The 19,852-nt window shown below is 48.0% G+C and overlaps 2 protein-coding genes across 2 annotated transcripts in view; both read left to right on the top strand.

The window, feature by feature from the left end:
• Positions 1-19,852, top strand: part of LOC137619186 (uncharacterized) — a 69,340-nt gene that overhangs the window by 41,504 nt on the left and 7,984 nt on the right. The gene's annotated exons all lie outside the window — the stretch shown is intronic.
• Positions 528-18,958, top strand: LOC137618604 (platelet binding protein GspB-like). The gene is made up of 8 exons (XM_068348715.1): positions 528-573; positions 1,073-1,179; positions 3,399-3,458; positions 5,032-9,232; positions 9,295-9,813; positions 9,979-10,440; positions 10,548-10,952; positions 11,115-18,958. The coding sequence occupies exons 1-8, from the start codon at positions 528-530 to the stop codon at positions 18,956-18,958; spliced, it is 13,644 nt and encodes a 4,547-aa protein (XP_068204816.1).

Genomic DNA, 19,852 nt, shown 5'->3' on the forward strand with positions numbered 1-19,852 from the left:
AAACAGCCTTGATATGAGAGGGGGAATGTGATAGTTTTTTCTTTGAAGGGCACAAATGTCTTACTGTATAATAATTAGCACTAATATTAAGGGTCTCATGTGAATAAGTGTGTGTGTGTGTGTGTGTGTGTGTGTGTGTTCAAAATTAAGTATTTTCACCTAACAGTAACATTTGGAGCTTTAAATTTCTCCATATATAGGCCTATTTAGATCTTCCACTTAATATAGGCCTACTGTACCTCCCTAGGTGAATTCAGTGGAGTGAATACTTAGTTCCAATGGGTAAGGCCTGCAGCCCCACTCCAAGTTGTTGAACCCCTTGAGATTGGAAAGTTTTCTTTCAGTATATATCTTGTTTTAGATGAGAAAGAAGAGAGATCATTACTTGATCTATGGCGTGGAAGCGCGCGCGTGCAAATGAGACGGGTGAATGCGAGTATAAATAACGTGGTTGAGAGATGATTGACGCTATAACCAATTTTTTTTCATGTTTCGCAGTTCTTTGGTAGTGGCAAACATATCTAAACATGAAAACATCCTTAGGAATTAGCAGCGTCCGCTTTGGCGGGAAAGGTAATATGGTCGAGGCTTCCGTGAAGTCAGCAGCACGCGCACTCTGGCATCAAAACGGGTTTTCTTTTTATTTATGTATGGTCTGTTTATCGGTGTGGCGTGCCGTTTGTATGTTCCCGTGTGGTTTTCATCGAGGGACGGCGGTGCCAAGTGCCGCCTCCCTCTTGCTGTTTATACAACTGAATGTGCAATTTGTGTAAACTCCGTCATGCATCATGACGTCACGGGGGACTGTGGTATCTATATCAACTTGTACATAAGAGAGACTGGTGTAGGCAGCTTTTCCGACGTCATAAATGCCGCTTCGGCAAAAACGAGCAAGGGACGATTCTATCGTGTCTCGCTCGGTTGATACCCGAAGAAGATTGCATGGGTGTCGCCTTGTCAAAATTGATATGAGACAGAGAGCACAAGGTTCCTTCATCCTCTTTCCTTGCATCATAACCCTTTTCCTCTGAACTGTGTCCAGACATTACTCATGTTACTGAACTATGTTCAGACATTGCTCATGTTACTGAACTATGTCCAGGCATTGCTCAGGTAACTGAACAGGTTCAGTGTCCAGACACTGCTCAGGTAACTGAACAGTGTCCAGACATTGCTCAGGTAACTGAACTGCATTCAGACATTACTCAAGTAACTACGTAAACAACGCTACCACCTTCAGACATGCTATCCACTAACTTATCATTCCTTACATATCTCTCTATTCAAGAACAACCTCCTCTCTGGAAACAAGGTCACGACAAGAGACTGTGAGCTCCAGAGAGGCATGACATCCGCCAACCAGCAATATCCTTGTAAATAACCCCGTCACACTGACAGATCCCATCTCCTAGTTTCATAGCTTATACCACACAGATGACGTAAACATGGTATGACAACTGATTCTGTGGTGCTGTGATTAGAGATCTTCTTCTATTCAATAGTCGCCGAGAGCTAATGAAGTTTGTTTTAGAACTCTTCAGTTTCCCCTGTTATATTTCAATGAATCTAACTGACGACGAATCTTGAAGGAGTGAATGTCACAGAGACACAGTTTCACTTAATCAGTTGTCAATCATAAAATAACTCCTATAAGAACAGGATCACACAAACTCACACACAGAAGGAACAAGCTGTCTGGGTGACAGAACTGTAAATACTGTACGCGAAGAGTATGATAGGATTTTCCATGAATGTATGCATGTCTGCTGCAATGCGTTGAGGCAAAGAGAACTCTGAGATGACGTAAACTTTTTCATGATCGAGCAAACAAATCACGTATTACTGTGCTGTTCAGTCATCAAAGGCTCTCTGGGTCTCAAATGCATGGAGCCAAATACTTAACCTGTAAACCCCCTCAGAACGATGGTAAATTGTAACGTCTTTTATAAACTGTCAGACAAATTAGCAGCCTTTCAGAGTCTCGCTGTGAGGGGGAAGCGCCTCGCTGGGGAATCACGACCATCTTTATCCAGATCCTAGTCGGTGTATTGCTGAATAGACATTTTCCCCAATTCTATTTGGAGTATCCCATTTTTTCTTGCCATTAAGAATAGTTAAATGCTGACGATACATTTTTTCCAGATCTTAGTTAGATTATCATATTTTTCATGCCATAAGAAATAGCTAAATGCTGACTAGGCATTTTTTTCAGATACTTGTCAACTTATCACAATTTGCATGCCATTAAGAATAGCTGAATGCTAACTAGGCATTTTTTCAGATCCTTGTCAGCATATCACATTTTCATACCATTAAGAATATTAAAATGTTGACTAGCTATCTTTGGATAAAGGTAATGGTGATTTCTTCAAACGAGAGCCGACGGGGAAACCTTAATCTAGACAATTGTGAACGCAGAGTTAAACTGACCATATTTGATGAGTGCAAACACGCACGATTTCCGTCTACCGCTGTAATTCCACCTTACCTCACGATAGGTCACACGCCAATCCCAACGACGAAGCGACAATCGCTTTGGCTTTAAGAAGTTCTTCAGCGAAGTGAAAGACGATATCAAGACGTTTGTATCGGGTTCAGAGTATAGAAAGTAAAAGATGCCAGATTGGTGAGTGGGGGGGAAGAAAGAAATGTTTACCAATTGAGGATCTCCGGAACGGCCGTCCTCGTGTCTCCGTGAACGCCAGTCTGCATCACATTTTAATGTCTGCGCACTTTGGCGCGATAAACGAGATGAGGTTCCGATCTTATTACGGGACAATATCTCGTCTATCGTTTATATATTAAAAAAAAATATATATTTCATTTGTCTTTTATCAAGAAAAGAAATCTCGTCTGTCGTTTATCAGAAACATATTTCAAATTGGCAGTTGTTGCTTCACGCAGACACCGACGGCCCTCTGTGACAGCACTTTTGGTCAGCTTCATACGCAATCTGCCTCAGTATTCCATCGTTTAAAACAGAAAATTTAATTGTAAACTTATTATTTAAGTATTCCTTTTCTTTAATACACAAAATTTAATTCCTCGTGTTAAACTAAAGAACAAAAATGCTAAATCATTCAACTTCATCATACTAATGATTTGAAATTACCTAAATGAAACAAATGTGCTGAACAGAATTGGAGTTAAAATCTTAAATTGGGTTTTTTTCGGGCAAGCATTGCCTTTGGGTCCTAAGACCGTACCCGGGACTTAGGATTCTCCAAAAAGTCAGTGCTGCAACTGACAGAAGACCTCTACAGGCTCCGCCTTTTCAAAGGCTGCCGAACACGAGGAAAAAATGCCTCCTGGAGAAATTTTTGTGCGAGGCTGGTCTTATGGGGTCTTCTTCAGTCCACCATTTTTCTAATTTTTTATTTTTTTACTTTTTTTAATAGACTGGTCTCCCTATTTCAACACGATTTAAATGCTTGTCAAATATACTTATCAATGAAAAGGTAAAGGATTTTCTTGATTGCTATTAAAATTTTCTGCAAATCTTCTCTCAAATAAGTTGAATAAATTCTAATGAGAGATGAATCTTACAAATTTCCACTAGCTAAACAAAAAAATCTCAAATTTAAAAATGCATCTTCACGAGCAAGGTCTACCGACCTCAATGAAGTTACGACGAAAGAGAAATTTCTCTTCCTTTTCCGTTCTATTTTTATCTACGAATGAATAACGAGTAAAGATTGCCGCATCATTTCGGAGACCAGTCTTCCTGTGTGTTTGTGTGCGCAAGCTCACCTGGCACCCGGAACACACACCTTGTTGTTCGACGAGCCACAGTGTGGAGAAGTTTGCAGTGGCTCGGGAAATGTCACCAAAGTCGAGGCAGTCGGAGGAGTGTCTTTGCTGAAATTACGAAAACGAAGAAATTTGTAGTTAGTTCTTTGGATAAAAACACTGTTAAAAAGTTTTCTTAAAGTTTAACATGCATCCAAAAAACCCTAAACACCTTGTTTGCTGTCAGTTAATTTCACTACCACTAGTACTTTATAAGTCTATTCTCCTACATCAAGAATTTGTACAGCTAAATTTAAAAATGAAGGTGATTAATTGTTTTATCATTCTAAAGGTTTTTGTCTTTTAAAGCTCTCAAGGTAATAATAAAAAATGAAAAGGGAAGCCCAATTAATTCAAAATTATTGACGTTTTGACAAAGTTAGCCTCCGCTATCTCCCTCCGACTGCTCTGACGCACGAAGCGATGTTTGGCCGCAACTGAACATTGTATCTGTCATGCCGTACCTATCTGGAACTCCTGTTGTTACTGTTACACCGCACCCGTGTGCCATTGTTCCTACTAACGACGTTAATTCTTTCAGTACGAGAGACATTTCACAGAACACGGCTGTCAGTAAGTAAAAAAAAAACCAACTCGGGTCTTGTCTTCCGAAGTCACCCACGGGAACTTCCGCACTTTCTTACGGGACGTGAAAACAGCCTCGACGAAGATTGAATACACGACCCGCATAGACTTGAGACTGGATGTGTTGCATGCCGTCACCCGCATCGAAGCACGTCGCTTTTGACTTCCTTGTATTTCTGTCCCTTTCTTGTCATTTCAAAGGTGCAAAAATGTGGGATATCATATTGAAATGGGGAACTTTTTCATGCACATCATGTTTTTATTTCTTACGGAACATGTTTACATTTCTTTTATTTTACAGAACTTCTTCCATTTTCAGTTGTGTTCACCAGGACCCAGCTGGTGTCAAATATTGACCATTTCTGATTTCTTTTTTTGATTATTTAAAAGTCTTAATGTTATTAACAAATCTCTATAAGTTCAGTATTATCTTTGCATGATAGCGTAAGGATCCAGATTTATCATTCTTGATTTACGAGTAGATAACCTTACTAGTATGTGGTATGCAAGCCAGTTACATTTACATTAGTACCTAATATGATTGTTTTTTTAGCAGCTCAGTACTTTGGTTTCCCTAGACATGTCTCTCATGGTACTAATGGCTAAACTTCTCTCTTGCCTGCCGTTGCTGCTCAACTCACTGACCTTCTGCTACAGCCCAGCTCAGCTACTGGCGATTGTGTAAGCCGAGGCGCGGAGGAGAAAGGAGATGTCCCCATTACGGAAGAAAATGACAAATCTGTGAATGTGGAAGACATAGGAGAGAGTGCCGATGCTGTAGATATAGACGAAGGACTCACTGGTGAACTTGCAGCAGAAGAAATGATGGATATTGTGATTGTGGAAGGAGTTGATCCTAATTTACCAGAAAAAGAAGAAAGTGCTGAAAATATAGATGAAAAAGAAGTTGTTTATGAAGAACTAGCAGAAGAAAAAAGTGAAGAAAATGTATATATAGAAGAGGTTGCAACTGATGTGAATGAAACAGGACAAAATGCTGAGGCTTTAATTGAAAAACAAGATACAGCTGCGTCGTCCATTACAGAAGAAAGTGCACAGGCTGTAGATGCAGCAGAAGCTACAAGTGATGCACCTGCTGCTGAAGAAAGTGCTGAGACTGCAGACACAGCAGAAACTACATCTGATGTACCTGCTGCAGAAGAAAGTGCAGAGACTGCGGACGCAGCAGAAGCTACACCTGACACACCTGCTGCAAAAGAAAGTGCAGAGACTGCAGACGCAGCAGAAGCTACACCTGACGCACCTGCTGCTGAAGAAAGAGCAGAGACTGCAGACATAACAGAAGCTACACCTGACGAACCTACTGCAGAGGAAAGTGCTGACACTGCAGACGCAGCAGAAGCTACACCTGACGAAGCTGGTGCTGAAGAAAGTGCTGAGACTGCAGACGCAGCAGAAGCTACACCTGACACACCTGCTGCAGAGGAAAGTGCTGAGACTGCAGATGCAGCAGAAGCCACACCTGACGAACCTGCTGCAGAGGAAAGTGCTGAGACTGCAGACGCAACAGAAGCCACACCTGACGAACCTGCTGCAGAGGAAAGTGCAGAGACTGCAGACGCAGCAGAAGCCACACCTGACGAACCTGCTGCAGAGGAAAGTGCAGACACTGCAGACGCAGCAGAAGCCACACCTGATGCACCTGGTGCTGAAGAAAGTGCTGAGACTGCAGACGCAGCAGAAGTTATATCTGAGGCACCTTCTGGTGAAGAAAGTGCTGAAATTGCAGATGCAGTAGAAACTACACCTGACGCACCTGCTGCTGAAGAAAGTGCTGAGACTGCAGATGCAGCAGAAGCTACAACTGACGCACCTGGTGCAGAGGAAAGTGCTGAGACTGCAGACACAGCAGAAGCTACAACTGATGCACCTGCTGCAGAAGAAAGTGCTGAGACTGCAGACACAGCAGAAGTTACAACTGATGCACCTGCTGCAGAGGAAATTGCTGAGACTGCAGATGCAGCAGAAGCTACACCTGACGCACCTGCTGCGGAAGAAAGTGCTGAGACTGCAGATGCAGCAGAAGCTACAACTGACACACCTGCTGCAGAAGAAAGTGCAGAGACTGCAGACGCAACAGAAGGTACACCTGACGCACCTGCTGCAGAAGAAAGTGCAGAGACTGCAGACGCAGCCGAAGCTACACCTGACGGACCTGCTGTAGAAGAAAGTGCAGACAGTGCAGACGCAGCAGAAGCTACACCTGATGCACCTGGTGCAGAAGAAAGTGCTGAGACTGGCGACGCAGCAGAAGCTACACCTGAAGCACCTGCTGCAGAGGAAAGTGTGGAGACTGCAGACGCAGCAGAAGTTACAACTGATGCACCTGCTGCTGAAGAAAGTGCTGAGACTACAGACGCAACAGAAGCTACACCTGACGCACCTGCTGCAGAAGAAAGTGCAGAGACTGCAGACGCAGCAGAAGCTACACCTGATGCACCTGCTGCAGAAGAAAGTGCTGAGACTGGCGACGCAGCAGGAGTTACAGCTGATGCACCTGCTGCTGAAGAAAGTGCAGAGACTGCAGACGCAGCAGAAGCTACAACTGATGCACCTGGTGCTGAAGAAAGTGCTGAGACAGCAGACGCAGCCGAAGCTACACCTGACGCACCTGCTGCAGAAGAAAGTGCAGAGACTGCAGACGCAGCAGAAGCTACAGCTGACGCACCTGCTGCAGAAGAAAGTGCAGAGACTGCAGATGCAACAGAAGCTACACCTGACGCACCTGCTGCTGAAGAAAGTGCAGAGACTGCAGACACAGCAGAAGCTACAACTGACGCACCTGCTGCAGAAGAAAGTGCAGAGACTGCAGACGCAACAGAAGCTACACCTGATGCACCTGCTGCAGAGGAAAGTGTGGAGACTGCAGACGCAGCAGAAGTTACAACTGACGTACCTGCTGCTGAAGAAAGTGCCGAGACTACAGACACAGCAGAAGCTACACCAGATGAACCTGCTGCAGAGGAAAGTGCCGAGACTGCTGACGCAGCAGAAGATACAACTGATGCACCTGCTGCAGAAGAAAGTGCTGAGAATGCAGACACAACAGAAGCTACACCTGATGTAACTGCTGCTGAAGAAAGTGCTGAGACTGCAGACACAGCAGAAGTTATATCTGAGGCACCTTCTGGTGAAGAAAGTGCTGAAATTGTAGATGCAGTAGAAACAACACCTGATGTAACTGCTGCTGAAGAAAGTGCCGAGACTGCAGATGCAGCAGAAGCTACAACTGACGCACCTGCTGCTGAAGAAAGTGCTGAGACTGCAGACGCAGCAGAAGCTACACCTGATGCACCTGCTGCTGAAGAAAGTGCTGAGACTGGAGACACAGCAGAAGCTACTCCTGACGAACCTACTGCAGAGGAAAGTGCTGAGACTGCAGACACAGCAGAAGCTACACCTGATGCACCTGGTGCTGAAGAAAGTGCTGAGACTGCAGACGCAGCAGAAGCTACTCCTGACACACCTGCTGCAGAGGAAAGTGCTGTGACTGCAGACACAGCAGAAGCTACACCTGATGCACCTGCTGCTGAAGAAAGTGCTGAGACTGCAGATGCAGCAGAAGCTACTCCTGACACACCTGCTGCAGAGGAAAGTGCTGAGACTGCAGACACAGCAGAAGCTACACCTGACACACCTGCTGAAGAGGAAAGTGCTGAGACTGCAGACACAGCAGAAGCTACACCTGACGAACCTGCTGCTGAAGAAAGTGCTGACACTGCAGAAACAGCAGAAGTTATATCTGATGCACCTGCTGCTGAAGAAAGTGCTGAAATTGTAGACGCAGCAGAAGCTACACCTGATGCACCTGCTGCAAAAGAAAGTGCTGAGACTGCAGACGCAGCAGAAGGTACTCCTGACGAACCTGCTGCTGAGGAAAGTGCTGAGACTGCGGACACAGCAGAAGCTACACCTGATGCACCTGCTGCTGAAGAAAGTGCTGAAACTGGAGACACAGCAGAAGCTACACCTGATGCACCTGCTGCAGAAGAAAGTGCCGAGACTGCAGATGCAGCAGAAGCTACTCCTGACGAACCTGCTGCAGAGGAAAGTGCTGAGACTGCAGATGCAGCAGAAGCTATACCTGATGCACCTGCTGCTGAAGAAAGTGCCGAGACTGCAGACGCAGCAGAAGCTACTCCTGACGCACCTGGTGCAGAGGAAAGTGCTGAAACTGCAGACACAGCAGAAGCTACACCTGATGCACCTGCTGCTGAAGAAAGTGCTGAGACTGCAGATGCAGCAGAAGCTACTCCTGACACACCTGCTGCAGAGGAAAGTGCTGAGACTGCAGACACAGCAGAAGCTACACCTGATGCACCTGCTGCTGAAGAAAGTGCTCAGACTGCAGACGCAGCAGAAGCTACTCCTGACGCACCTGGTGCAGAGGAAAGTGCTGAGACTGCAGACACAGCAGAAGCTACACCTGATGCACCTGCTGCTGAAGAAAGTGCTGAGACTGCAGATGCAGCAGAAGCTACTCCTGACACACCTGCTGCAGAGGAAAGTGCTGAGACTGCAGACACAGCAGAAGCTACACCTGATGCACCTGCTGCTGAAGAAAGTGCTGAGACTGCAGACGCAGCAGAAGCTAATCCTGACGCACTTGGTGCAGAGGAAAGTGCTGAGACTGCAGACACAGCAGAAGCTACACCTGATGCACCTGCTGCTGAAGAAAATGCTGAGACTGCAGACACAGCAGAAGCTACTCCTGATGCACCTGCTGCAGAGGAAAGTGCAGAGACTGCAGACGCAGCAGAAGCTACACCTGATGCACCTGCAGCAGAAGAAAGTGCTGAACCTGCAGATGCAGCAGAAGCTACTCCTGACGCACCTGGTGCAGAGGAAAGTGCTAGACTGCAGACACAGCAGAAGCTACTCCTGATGCACCTGCTGCAGAGGAAAGTGCTGAGACTGCAGACACAGCAGAAGCTACTCCTGATGCACCTGCTGCAGAGGAAAGTGCTGAGACTGCAGACGCAGCAGAAGCTACACCTGATGCACCTGCTGCAGAGGAAAGTGCTGAGACTGCAGACACAGCAGAAGCTACACCTGATGCACCTGCTGCTGAAGAAAGTGCTGAGACTGCAGACACAGCAGAAGCTACACCTGATGCACCTGCTGCAGAGGAAAGTGCTGAGACTGCAGACGCAGCAGAAGCTACTCCTGATGCACCTGCTGCAGAGGAAAGTGCTGAGACTGCAGATGCAGCAGAAGCTACTCCTGATGCACCTGCTGCAGAGGAAAGTGCTGAGACTGCAGACACAGCAGAAGCTACACCTGATGCACCTGCTGTTGAAGAAAGTGCTGAGACTGCAGACGCAGCAGAAGCTACTCCTGACACACCTGCTGCAGAGGAAAGTGCTGAGACTGCAGACACAGCAGAAGCTACACCTGATGCACCTGCTGCTGAAGAAAGTGCTGACACTGCAGACACAGCAGAAGCTACTTCCTGACGCACCTGCTGCAGAGGAAAGTGCTGAGACTGCAGACACAGCAGAAGCTACACCTGATGCACCTGGTGATGAAGAAAGTGCTGAGACTGCAGACGCAGCAGAAGCTACTCCTGACAACCTGCTGCAGAGGAAAGTGCTGAGACTGCAGACGTAGCAGAAGCTACACCTGATGCACCTGCTGCTGAAGAAAGTGCTGAGGCTGCAGACGCAGCAGAAGCTACTCCTGTCACACCTGCTGCAGAGGAAAGTGCTGAGACTGCAGACACAGCAGAAGCTACACCTGATGCACCTGCTGCTGAAGAAAGTGCTGAGACTGCAGACGCAGCAGAAGCTACTCCTGACACACCTGCTGCAGAGGAAAGTGCTGAGACTGCAGACACAGCAGAAGCTACACCTGATGCACCTGCTGCTGAAGAAAGTGCTGAGACTGCAGACGCAGCAGAAGCTACTCCTGACGCACCTGGTGCAGAGGAAAGTGCTGAGACTGCAGACACAGCAGAAGCTACACCTGATGCACCTGCTGCTGAAGAAAGTGCTAAGACTGCAGACGCAGCAGAAGCTACACCTGATGCACCTGCTGCAGAGGAAAGTGCTGAGACTGCAGACGCAGCAGAAGCTACACCTGATGCACCTGCTGCAGAGAAAGTGCTGAGACTGCAGACGCAGCAGAAGCTACACCTGACGCACCTGCTGCAGAGGAAAGTGCAGAGACTGCAGACGCAGCAGAAGTTACAACTGATGCACCTGCTGCTGAGGAAAGTGCAGAGACTGCAGACGCAGCAGAAGCTACACCTGACGCACCTGCTGCAGAGGAAAGTGCAGAGACTGCAGACGCAGCAGAAGCTACACCTGATGCACCTGCTGCAGAAGAAAGTGCTGAGACTGCAGACGCAGCAGAAGTTACAACTGATGCACCTGCTGCAGAGGAAAGTGCAGAGACTGCAGACGCAGCAGAAGTTACAACTGATGCACCTGCTGCTGAAGAAAGTGCTGAGACTGCAGACGCAGCAGAAGCTACACCTGATGCACCTGCTGCAGAGGAAAGTGCTGAGACTGCAGACGCAGCAGAAGCTACACCTGATGCACCTGCTGCAGAGGAAAGTGCAGAGACTGCAGACGCAGCAGAAGTTACATCTGATGCACCTTGCTGAAGAAAGTGCCGAGACTGCAGACACAGCAGAAGCTACACCTGATGCACCTGCTGCAGAAGAAAGTGCTGAGACTGCAGACGCAGCAGAAGTACACCTGATGCACCTGCTGCAGAAGAAAGTGCTGAGACTGCAGACGCAGCAGAAGTTACAACTGATGCACCTGCTGCAGAGGAAAGTGCAGAGACTGCAGACGCAGCAGAAGTTACAACTGATGCACCTGCTGCTGAAGAAAGTGCCGAGACTGCAGACACAGCAGAAGCTACACCTGATGCACCTGCTGCAGAAGAAAGTGCTGAGACTGCAGACGCAGCAGAAGCTACACCTGATGCACCTGCTGCAGAAGAAAGTGCTGAGACTGCAGACGCAGCAGAAGCTACACCTGATGCACCTGCTGCAGAGGAAAGTGCTGAGACTGCAGACGCAGCAGAAGCTACACCTGACGCACCTGCTGCAGAGGAAAGTGCAGAGACTGCAGACACAGCAGAAGTTACAACTGATGCACCTGCTGCTGAAGAAAGTGCCGAGACTGCAGACACAGCAGAAGCTACACCTGATGCACCTGCTGCAGAAGAAAGTGCTGAGACTGCAGACACAGCAGAAGCTACACCTGACGCACCTGCTGCAGAAGAAAGTGCTGAGACTGCAGACACAGCAGAAGCTACACCTGACGCACCTGCTGCAGAGGAAAGTGCAGAGACTGCAGACGCAGCAGAAGTTACAACTGATGCACCTGCTGCTGAAGATAGTGCCGAGACTGCAGAAACAGCAGAAGCTACACCTGATGCACCTGCTGCAGAAGAAAGTGCTGAGACTGCAGACACAGCAGAAGCTACACCTGACGCACCTGCTGCAGAAGAAAGTGCAGAGACTGCAGACGCAGCAGAAGCTACACCTGACGGACCTGCTACAGAGGAAAGTGCTGAGACTGCAGATGCAGCAGAAGCTACAACTGATGCACCTGCTGTTGAAGAAAGTGCTGAGACTGCAGACGCAGCAGAAGCTACACCTGACGCACCTGCTGCCGAAGAAAGTGCAGAGACTGCAGACGCAGCAGAAGCCACACCTGATGCACCTGCTGCTGAAGAAAATGCTGAGATAGCAGACGCAGCAGAAGCTACAACTGACGCACCTGTTGCAGAGGAAAGTGCAGAGACTGCAGACGCAGCAGAAACTACAACTGACGCACCTGCTGCAGAGGAAAGTGCTGAGACTGCAGATGCAGCAGAAGCTACAACTGACGCACCTGGTGATGTAGAAAGTGCTGAGACTGCAGACGCAGCAGAAGCTACAACTGATGCACCTGCCGTTGAAGAAAGTGCTGAGACTGCAGACACAGTTGAAGCTACACCTGACGCACCTAGTGCAGAGGAAAGTGCAGAGACTGCAGACGCAGCAGAAGCTACAATTGATGCACCTGCTGTTGAAGAAAGTGCTGAGACTACAGATGCAGCAGAAGCTACACCTGACGCACCTGGTGATGAAGAAAGTGCTGAGACAGCAGACGCAGCAGAAGCTACAACTGATGCACCTGCTGTTGAAGAAAGTGCTGAGACTGCAGATGCAGCAGAAGCTACACTTGACGCACCTGGTGCAGAGGAAAGTGCAGAGACTGCAGACGCAGCAGAAACTACACCTGATGTAACTGCTGCTGAAGAAAGTGCTGAGACTGCAGACGCAGCTGAAGCTACACCTGACGCACCTGCTGCAGAAGAAAGTGCAGAGACTGCAGATGCAGCAGAAACTACACCTGATGTAACTGCTGCTGAAGAAAGTGCTGAGACTGCAGATGCAGCAGAAGCTACACCTGACGCACCTGGTGATGAAGAAAGTGCTGAGACTGCAGACGCAGCAGAAGCTACAACTGACTTACCTGGTGCAGAGGAAAGTACAGAGACTGCAGATGCAGCAGAAACTACACCTGATGTAACTGCTGCTGAAGAAAGTGCTGAGACTGCAGACGCAGCAGAATCTACAACTGACGCACCTGCTGCAGAAGAAAGTGCAGAGACTGCAGACGCAGCAGAAACTACACCTGATGTAACTGCTGCTGAAGAAATTGCTGAGACTGCAGATGCAGCGGAAGCTACAACTGACGCACCTGCTGCAGAAGAAAGTGCAGAGACTGCAGACGCAGCTGAAGCTACAATTGATGCACCTGCTGTTGAAGAAAGTGCTGAGACTGCAGACGCAGCAGAAGCTACACCTGACGCACCTGCAGCCGAAGAAAGTGCTGAGACTGCAGACGCAGCAGAAACTACACCTGATGTAACTGCTGCTGAAGAAAGTGCTGAGACTGCAGATGCAGCAGAAGCTACAATTGATGCACCTGCCGTTGGAGAAAGTGCTGAGACTGCAGACGAAGCAGAAGCTACACCTGACGCACCTGCAGCCGAAGAAAGTGCAGAGACTGCAGACGCTGCAGAAACTACACCTGATGTAACTGCTGTAGAAGAAAGTGCTGAGACTGCAGCCGTAGCAGAAGCTACACCTGACGCACCTGCTGCCGAAGAAAGTGCAGAGACTGCAGATGCAGCAAAAGCTACAACTGACGCACCTGCTGCAGAGGAAAGTGCTGAGACTGCAGATGCAGCAGAAGCTACACCTGACGCACCTGCTGCCGAAGAAAGTGCTGAGACTGCAGACGCAGCAGAAGCTACACCTGACGCACCTGCTGCCGAAGAAAGTGCAGAGACTGCAGATGCAGCAGAAGCTACACCTGATGCACCTGCTGCAGAAGAAAGTGCCGAGACTGCAGACGCAACAGAAGCTACACCTGACGCACCTGCTGCAGAGGAAAGTGCTGAGACTGCAGATGCAGCAGAAGCTACACCTGACGCACCTGGTGATGAAGAAAGTGCAGAGACGGTAGACGCAGGAGAAGCTACACCTGACGCACCTGGTGCAGAGGAAAGTGCAGAGACTGCAGACGCAGCAGAAGCTACAATTGATGCACCTGCTGTTGAAGAAAGTTCTGAGACTGCAGATGCAGCAGAAACTACACCTGATGTAACTGCTGCTGAAGAAAGTGCTGAGACTGCAGACTCAGCAGAAGCTACACCTGACGCACCTGGTGATGAAGAAAGTGCTGAGACACCAGACACAGCAGAAGCTACAACTGATGCACCCGCTGTTGAAGAAAGTGCTGAGACTGCAGACGCAGCAGAAGCTACACCTGACACATCTGGTGCAGAGGAAAGTGCAGAGACTGCAGACGCAGCAGAAGCTACAATTGATGCACCTGCTGTTGAAGAAAGCGCTGAGGCCGTAGACGCAGCAGAAGCTACACCTGAGGCACCTGCTGCCGAAGAAAGTGCAGAGACTGCAGATGCAGCAGAAGCTACAACTGACACACCTGCTGCCGAAGAAAGTGCAGAGACTGCAGACGCAACAGAAGCTACACCTGACGCACCTGGTGATGAAGAAAGTGCTGAGACAGCAGACGCAGCCGAAGTTACACCTGACGCACCTGCTGCTGAAGAAAGTGCCGAGACTGCAGACGCAGCAGAAGCTACACCTGACGCACCTGCTGCAGAAGAAAGTGCAGAGACTGCAGACGCAGCAGAAGCTACACCTGAGGCACCTGCAGCAGAGGAAAGTGCAGAGACTGCAGACGCAGCAGAAGCTACACCTGAGGCACCTGCAGCAGAGGAAAGTGCAGAGACTGCAGACGCAGCAGAAGCTACACCTGAGGCACCTGCAGCAGAGGAAAGTGCAGAGACTGCAGACCCAGCAGAAGCTACACCTGAGGCACCTGCAGCAGAGGAAATTGCAGAGACTGCAGACGCAGCAGAAGCTACACCTGACGCACCTGCAGCAGAGGAAAGTGCTGAGACTGCAGACGCAGCAGAAGCTACACCTGACGCACCTGCAGCAGAGGAAAGTGCAGAGACTGCAGATGCAGCAGAAGCTACAACTGATGCACCTGCTGTTGAAGAAAGTGCTGAGATTGCAGGTGCAGCAGAAGCTACACCTGACGCACCTGCTGCAGAGGAAAGTACTGAGACTGCAGATGCAGTAGAAACTACAACTGATGCACCTGCTGTTGAAGAAAGTGCTGAGACTGCAGACCCATCAGAAGCTACACCTGACGCACCTGCTGCCGAAGAAAGTGCAGAGACTGCAGACGTAGCAGAAACTACACCTGATGTAACTGCTGCCGAAGAAAGTGCTGAGACTGCAGATGCAGCAGAAGCTACACCTGAGGCACCTGCAGCAGAGGAAAGTGCTGAGACTGCAGACGCAGCAGAAGCTACACCTGAGGCACCTGCAGCAGAGGAAAGTGCAGAGACTGCAGACGCAGCAGAAGCTACACCTGACGCACCTGCAGCAGAGGAAAGTGCTGAGACTGCAGACGCAGCAGAAGCTACACCTGAGGCACCTGCAGCAGAGGAAAGTGCAGAGACTGCAGACGCAGCAGAAGCTACACCTGAGGCACCTGCAGCAGAGGAAAGTGCAGAGACTGCAGACGCAGCAGAAGCTACACCTGAGGCACCTGCAGCAGAGGAAAGTGCAGAGACTGCAGACCCAGCAGAAGCTACACCTGAGGCACCTGCAGCAGAGGAAATTGCAGATACTGCAGACGCAGCAGAAGCTACACCTGACGCACCTGCAGCAGAAGCTACACCTGACGCACCTGCAGCAGAGGAAAGTGCTGAGACTGCAGACGCAGCAGAAGCTACACCTGACGCACCTGCAGCAGAGGAAAGTGCAGAGACTGCAGACGCAGCAGAAGCTACACCTGACGCACCTGCAGCAGAGGAAAGTGCTGAGACTGCTGACGCAGCAGAAGCTACACCTGACGCACCTGCAGCAGAGGAAAGTGCAGAGACTGCAGATGCAGCAGAAGCTACACCTGAGGCACCTGCAGCAGAGGAAAGTGCTGAGACTACAGACATAACAGAAGCTACACCTGATGCACCTGCTGCTGAAGAAAGTACTGAGACTGCAGACACAGCAGAAGCTACACCTGATGCACCTGCTGATGAAGAAAGTACTGAGACTGCAGATGCAGCAGAAGCTACACCTGATGCACCTGCTGATGAAGAAAGTACTGAGACTGCAGACACAGCAGAAGCTACACCTGATGCACCTGCTGCAGAGGAAAGTGCAGAGACTGCAGACACAGCAGAAGCTACACCTGACGCACCTGCTGATGAAGAAAGTGCAGAGACTGCAGACGAAGCAGAAGCTACACCTGACGCACCTGCTGTAGAAGAAAGTGCTGAAACAGCAGACGCAGCAGAAGCTACACTCGACGCACCTGCTGTAGAAGAAAGTGCTGAGACTGCAGACGCAGCAGAAGCTACACTTGACGCACCTGCTGTAGAAGAAAGTGCTGAGACAGCAGACGCAGCAGAAGCTACACTTGACGCACCTGCTGTAGAAGAAAGTGCTGAGACTGCAGACGCAGCAGAAGCTACACTTGACGCACCTGCTGTAGAAAAAAGTGCTGAGACAGCAGACGCAGCAGAAGCTACAAGTGATGCACCTGCTGCTGAAGAAAGTGCTGAGACTGTAGACGCAGCAGAAGCTACACCTGACACACCTTCTGCAGAAGAAAGTGCTGAGATTGCAGACTCAGCAGAAGCTACACCTGATGCACTTGCTGCGGAAGAAAGTGCTGAGGCTTCAGATTCAGTGGAAGATACACCTGATGTCCCTGCAGCGGAAGAAATTGCTGAGGCCGTAGATGAAGCAGAAGCTACACATGATGCACCTACAGCAGGAGAAAGTGCAGAGGTTGACGATCATGATAAAAATGTCCTGAAAGGAGAAGTGCTTCTGTCTGATGAAAATGTGAAAGGAATTAGCAATTTTAAAGTACCCTGGGAAAATGAAGATTCTGAAACTGGTGAATATTATATGACCCATCCTCTGCCAAAAGGAAATGATGGCCCTCGAGACTTCGCTGAAACTGTAGTGGGAAAAGGAGGTTCGTTCCGCTCACAGAAATTTGATCTCAGCAAAGAGCCAGCAAAATCTCAGGGATATGCCCAACCCCCCATTGGCGGAGGAAAGGTTAAGGCAGGAAAATTTACGAGAGTAATGAAACATCAAAATACGGTTGATGAAGACTTTCCTGACGACATGGATTGGATAGTAGTAGACAAAGATGCGCGTGAAATGGCTGAAGATGGCGGTGAGGGTTTTGGTCGCATTGGTGGAAATATTGTGGACTCTAAGTTAAGTCAGTTTAAAACTGTTGATGGAAAGGACACCAATAAATGGGAAGAACCTAGTAACCTTATTCAAATTGTAGACAGTAAATCCAGTTGCAATGAATTTGTCAATAAACACGATGAGAAAGGTGAGGGCCGAGTCAATGACAAAGTATCCCAAGAAGGCAATGATAAGTCAGAAAATGATGTAGTTAGCAGCGGTCTGAGTGGGAGAGCAGACGGGCGTCGCTCATTTGTCGATGCAGTAGATGACGTCGAAAGCCCAAGAGATCTGAATTGGAACCTGAGAAACAAGATTGAACTGAATGCAAACGTTGCTAAGGATTTCAAAGATAATGACTTTGTTGACATGTCCGTAAACTTAGACCTGAAACCGGCAGATGAAGAAGAGATTGGAATAATTGGCAATCATGCAGTAGGACATAATGATCTGGATAAAATAGTTGGAGAAACCTCTGGCAAACTTGAGGATATAAAAGAAAATGCAGTAATTTCCACCAAACGTCTTGAGAGTTCAGATCTGGAGAGTCTCGCTAGAGAGAATACAGGGTCTGTCAATCAAAATATAATACAGAAAAAACAAGGTGCAGATGAAAATCCCAGTGTTGTGAAGAGAAGCTCAGAACAAAACGGTGTTCCTGAAATTAGAGTGTATCATTCCGTGGATATTAAAGTGGAGAGTCCTCGTGGCCCAGACGACATGCAAGGAAGCATCGTGAAAGAAAGTGGTGATGGTGAGAAATCCAGTGAAGTTATAGTGAAATCAGCAAAGGAAAACTTTGAAATAGTGATGGAAGGCGAGGAATCGCCAGATAAGAATGAGAAGGTACAAACTGTCAGTTTAGTGTCAGAACTAACCAATGGCAATGAAGGAACCAGTGATATTTCAGAAAGCTCTCTGGAACTCGTCAAGGTTAACGCCAGCACCTTCGTCATAAAAATCTTGGAACAGGGCACAGAGGAACTCAACAAAGATTTGAATGGACAGGTAAGATGCACAGAAACAGCTGACAGTCTATCCGATAGAAAAGAACCACTTAAAATAGAGGACTCTGAATACGTCACAAGAACAGGAGACGAAGACTTGACAGGATCTGTAAAGTTGAATGGAAATGAGCCTAAGGAATCAGTCCAAGATGTAGTTGGTATTCCAGGAAACTCTCTTGAAACGGGAGAGAAGAAGAATGACGCAGAATGTGCGGCAGAGTTGGCGAAAGATGTCTTGGATCCTGAGGGTAAGATTTCTGGCATCCTTCACATTCAAGCCCTTTCTAATGGCACTATTGAAGAGGGTTTCACCGTAGACTCACAGGAAAAACCGACCGTTAGATTCGACGAGGAGACGCGCGAGAGTGACAGTGAGATTAATGAGATAATTCCACTCGCGAACGCAAAAGAGTTGCAATCGTCAGTTTCACCGGATTCTACTCACAAAGACTTGAGGGGCAATGTCATCGTAACAGACGTGTGCAAGACAGTAGAGAACAAAGGAGGCCCTGCCTATACAAAGGAGAGAAACCAAGAATACCAAAAGGTTCCTAGCTGTGACTACTGTATGAACAAAGGAAGACTAATTTCTCCTGCAGAATTAAAGAACACAGATGATTCGGAGCAACAGAAAGGTAAAGACAATGTTCATAGTGACAAAGACAAGGAAAGGACTCCATGCAGGCCTTACAATACTTTCGTACTACACAGACCACCAACTCCTGGTCCTGATCCAGCCATCAGGAAAATGATACGCCAAGAGGCTTTCCCGGAAGGCCTCGAGGGCTAGTTTAATCTGCTTATAATTTTTGGAGGTATAGCATTTGCACTCGGGACGTCTCCATCCCTTCTCTTGAATTCAACACAGTATCTCAGAGATGAAGAAATTTGAAGCCATAAAAAATTGTTACAGTTCCTATCGAATATACGCACAACTTTTGATTTGCATCCGCAATGAAGACACAGGCATGGAGGAATTGATATGCACAGCTCAACGGATGGAACATGAATACTTCACTTAAGAATATAGTGAACTGAAATCACAGGAAACCTTCAAAGGCAATCATCAAGAAAAGATATCTAGAGTTAGTGAGAAAGTCTTACGGACATAGTGAACTGAAATCACAAGAAACCTTCAAAGGCAATCATGAAGCTCACGGCACGGAGAAGATAACTAGAGTTAGGGGGAAACGGTTTCTGTCTCCTGCACGGCAGGCTGTCAGAGAATAACCGATTGATACGACGGCATCGGAAGAATAGGTGATTTAAAGAGAATAGTCACTGACGGAAAGAATGAAAGTACCCCATCGCACGCACTACCCTTGCATGGTCGGTGCCTGGGAAGCACAGCAGATACCGGGAAGAAGAAGACTCGTGATTTGCACACTGTACATAGACCTCATGCTTGACAGTCCTAGACTACATGACTGAAATGTATTTAGAGGTTATATTTATGCCCATTCATGTTCACCAATAGATGTTCTGGTATGTAGCAAAAGACTTGCATCAAAAAGGTATAGGTAGTACCCCCAAAAATGGCACTTGACTGTAATATTTTCATTTGTACACGCAGGTAAGCAAGAGAGATTTTTTTTTTCACGGCCATTTGTTTGTGAGAGACAGGTAGTTGTCTGCGTCACATTCTCCGGAGAATGTTCTGTCGTTAGGCTCTCTTACTCGTAAC

The sequence above is a fragment of the Palaemon carinicauda genome, chromosome 25 (assembly GCF_036898095.1).
Source record: "Palaemon carinicauda isolate YSFRI2023 chromosome 25, ASM3689809v2, whole genome shotgun sequence".
NCBI lineage: Eukaryota > Metazoa > Arthropoda > Malacostraca > Decapoda > Palaemonidae > Palaemon > Palaemon carinicauda.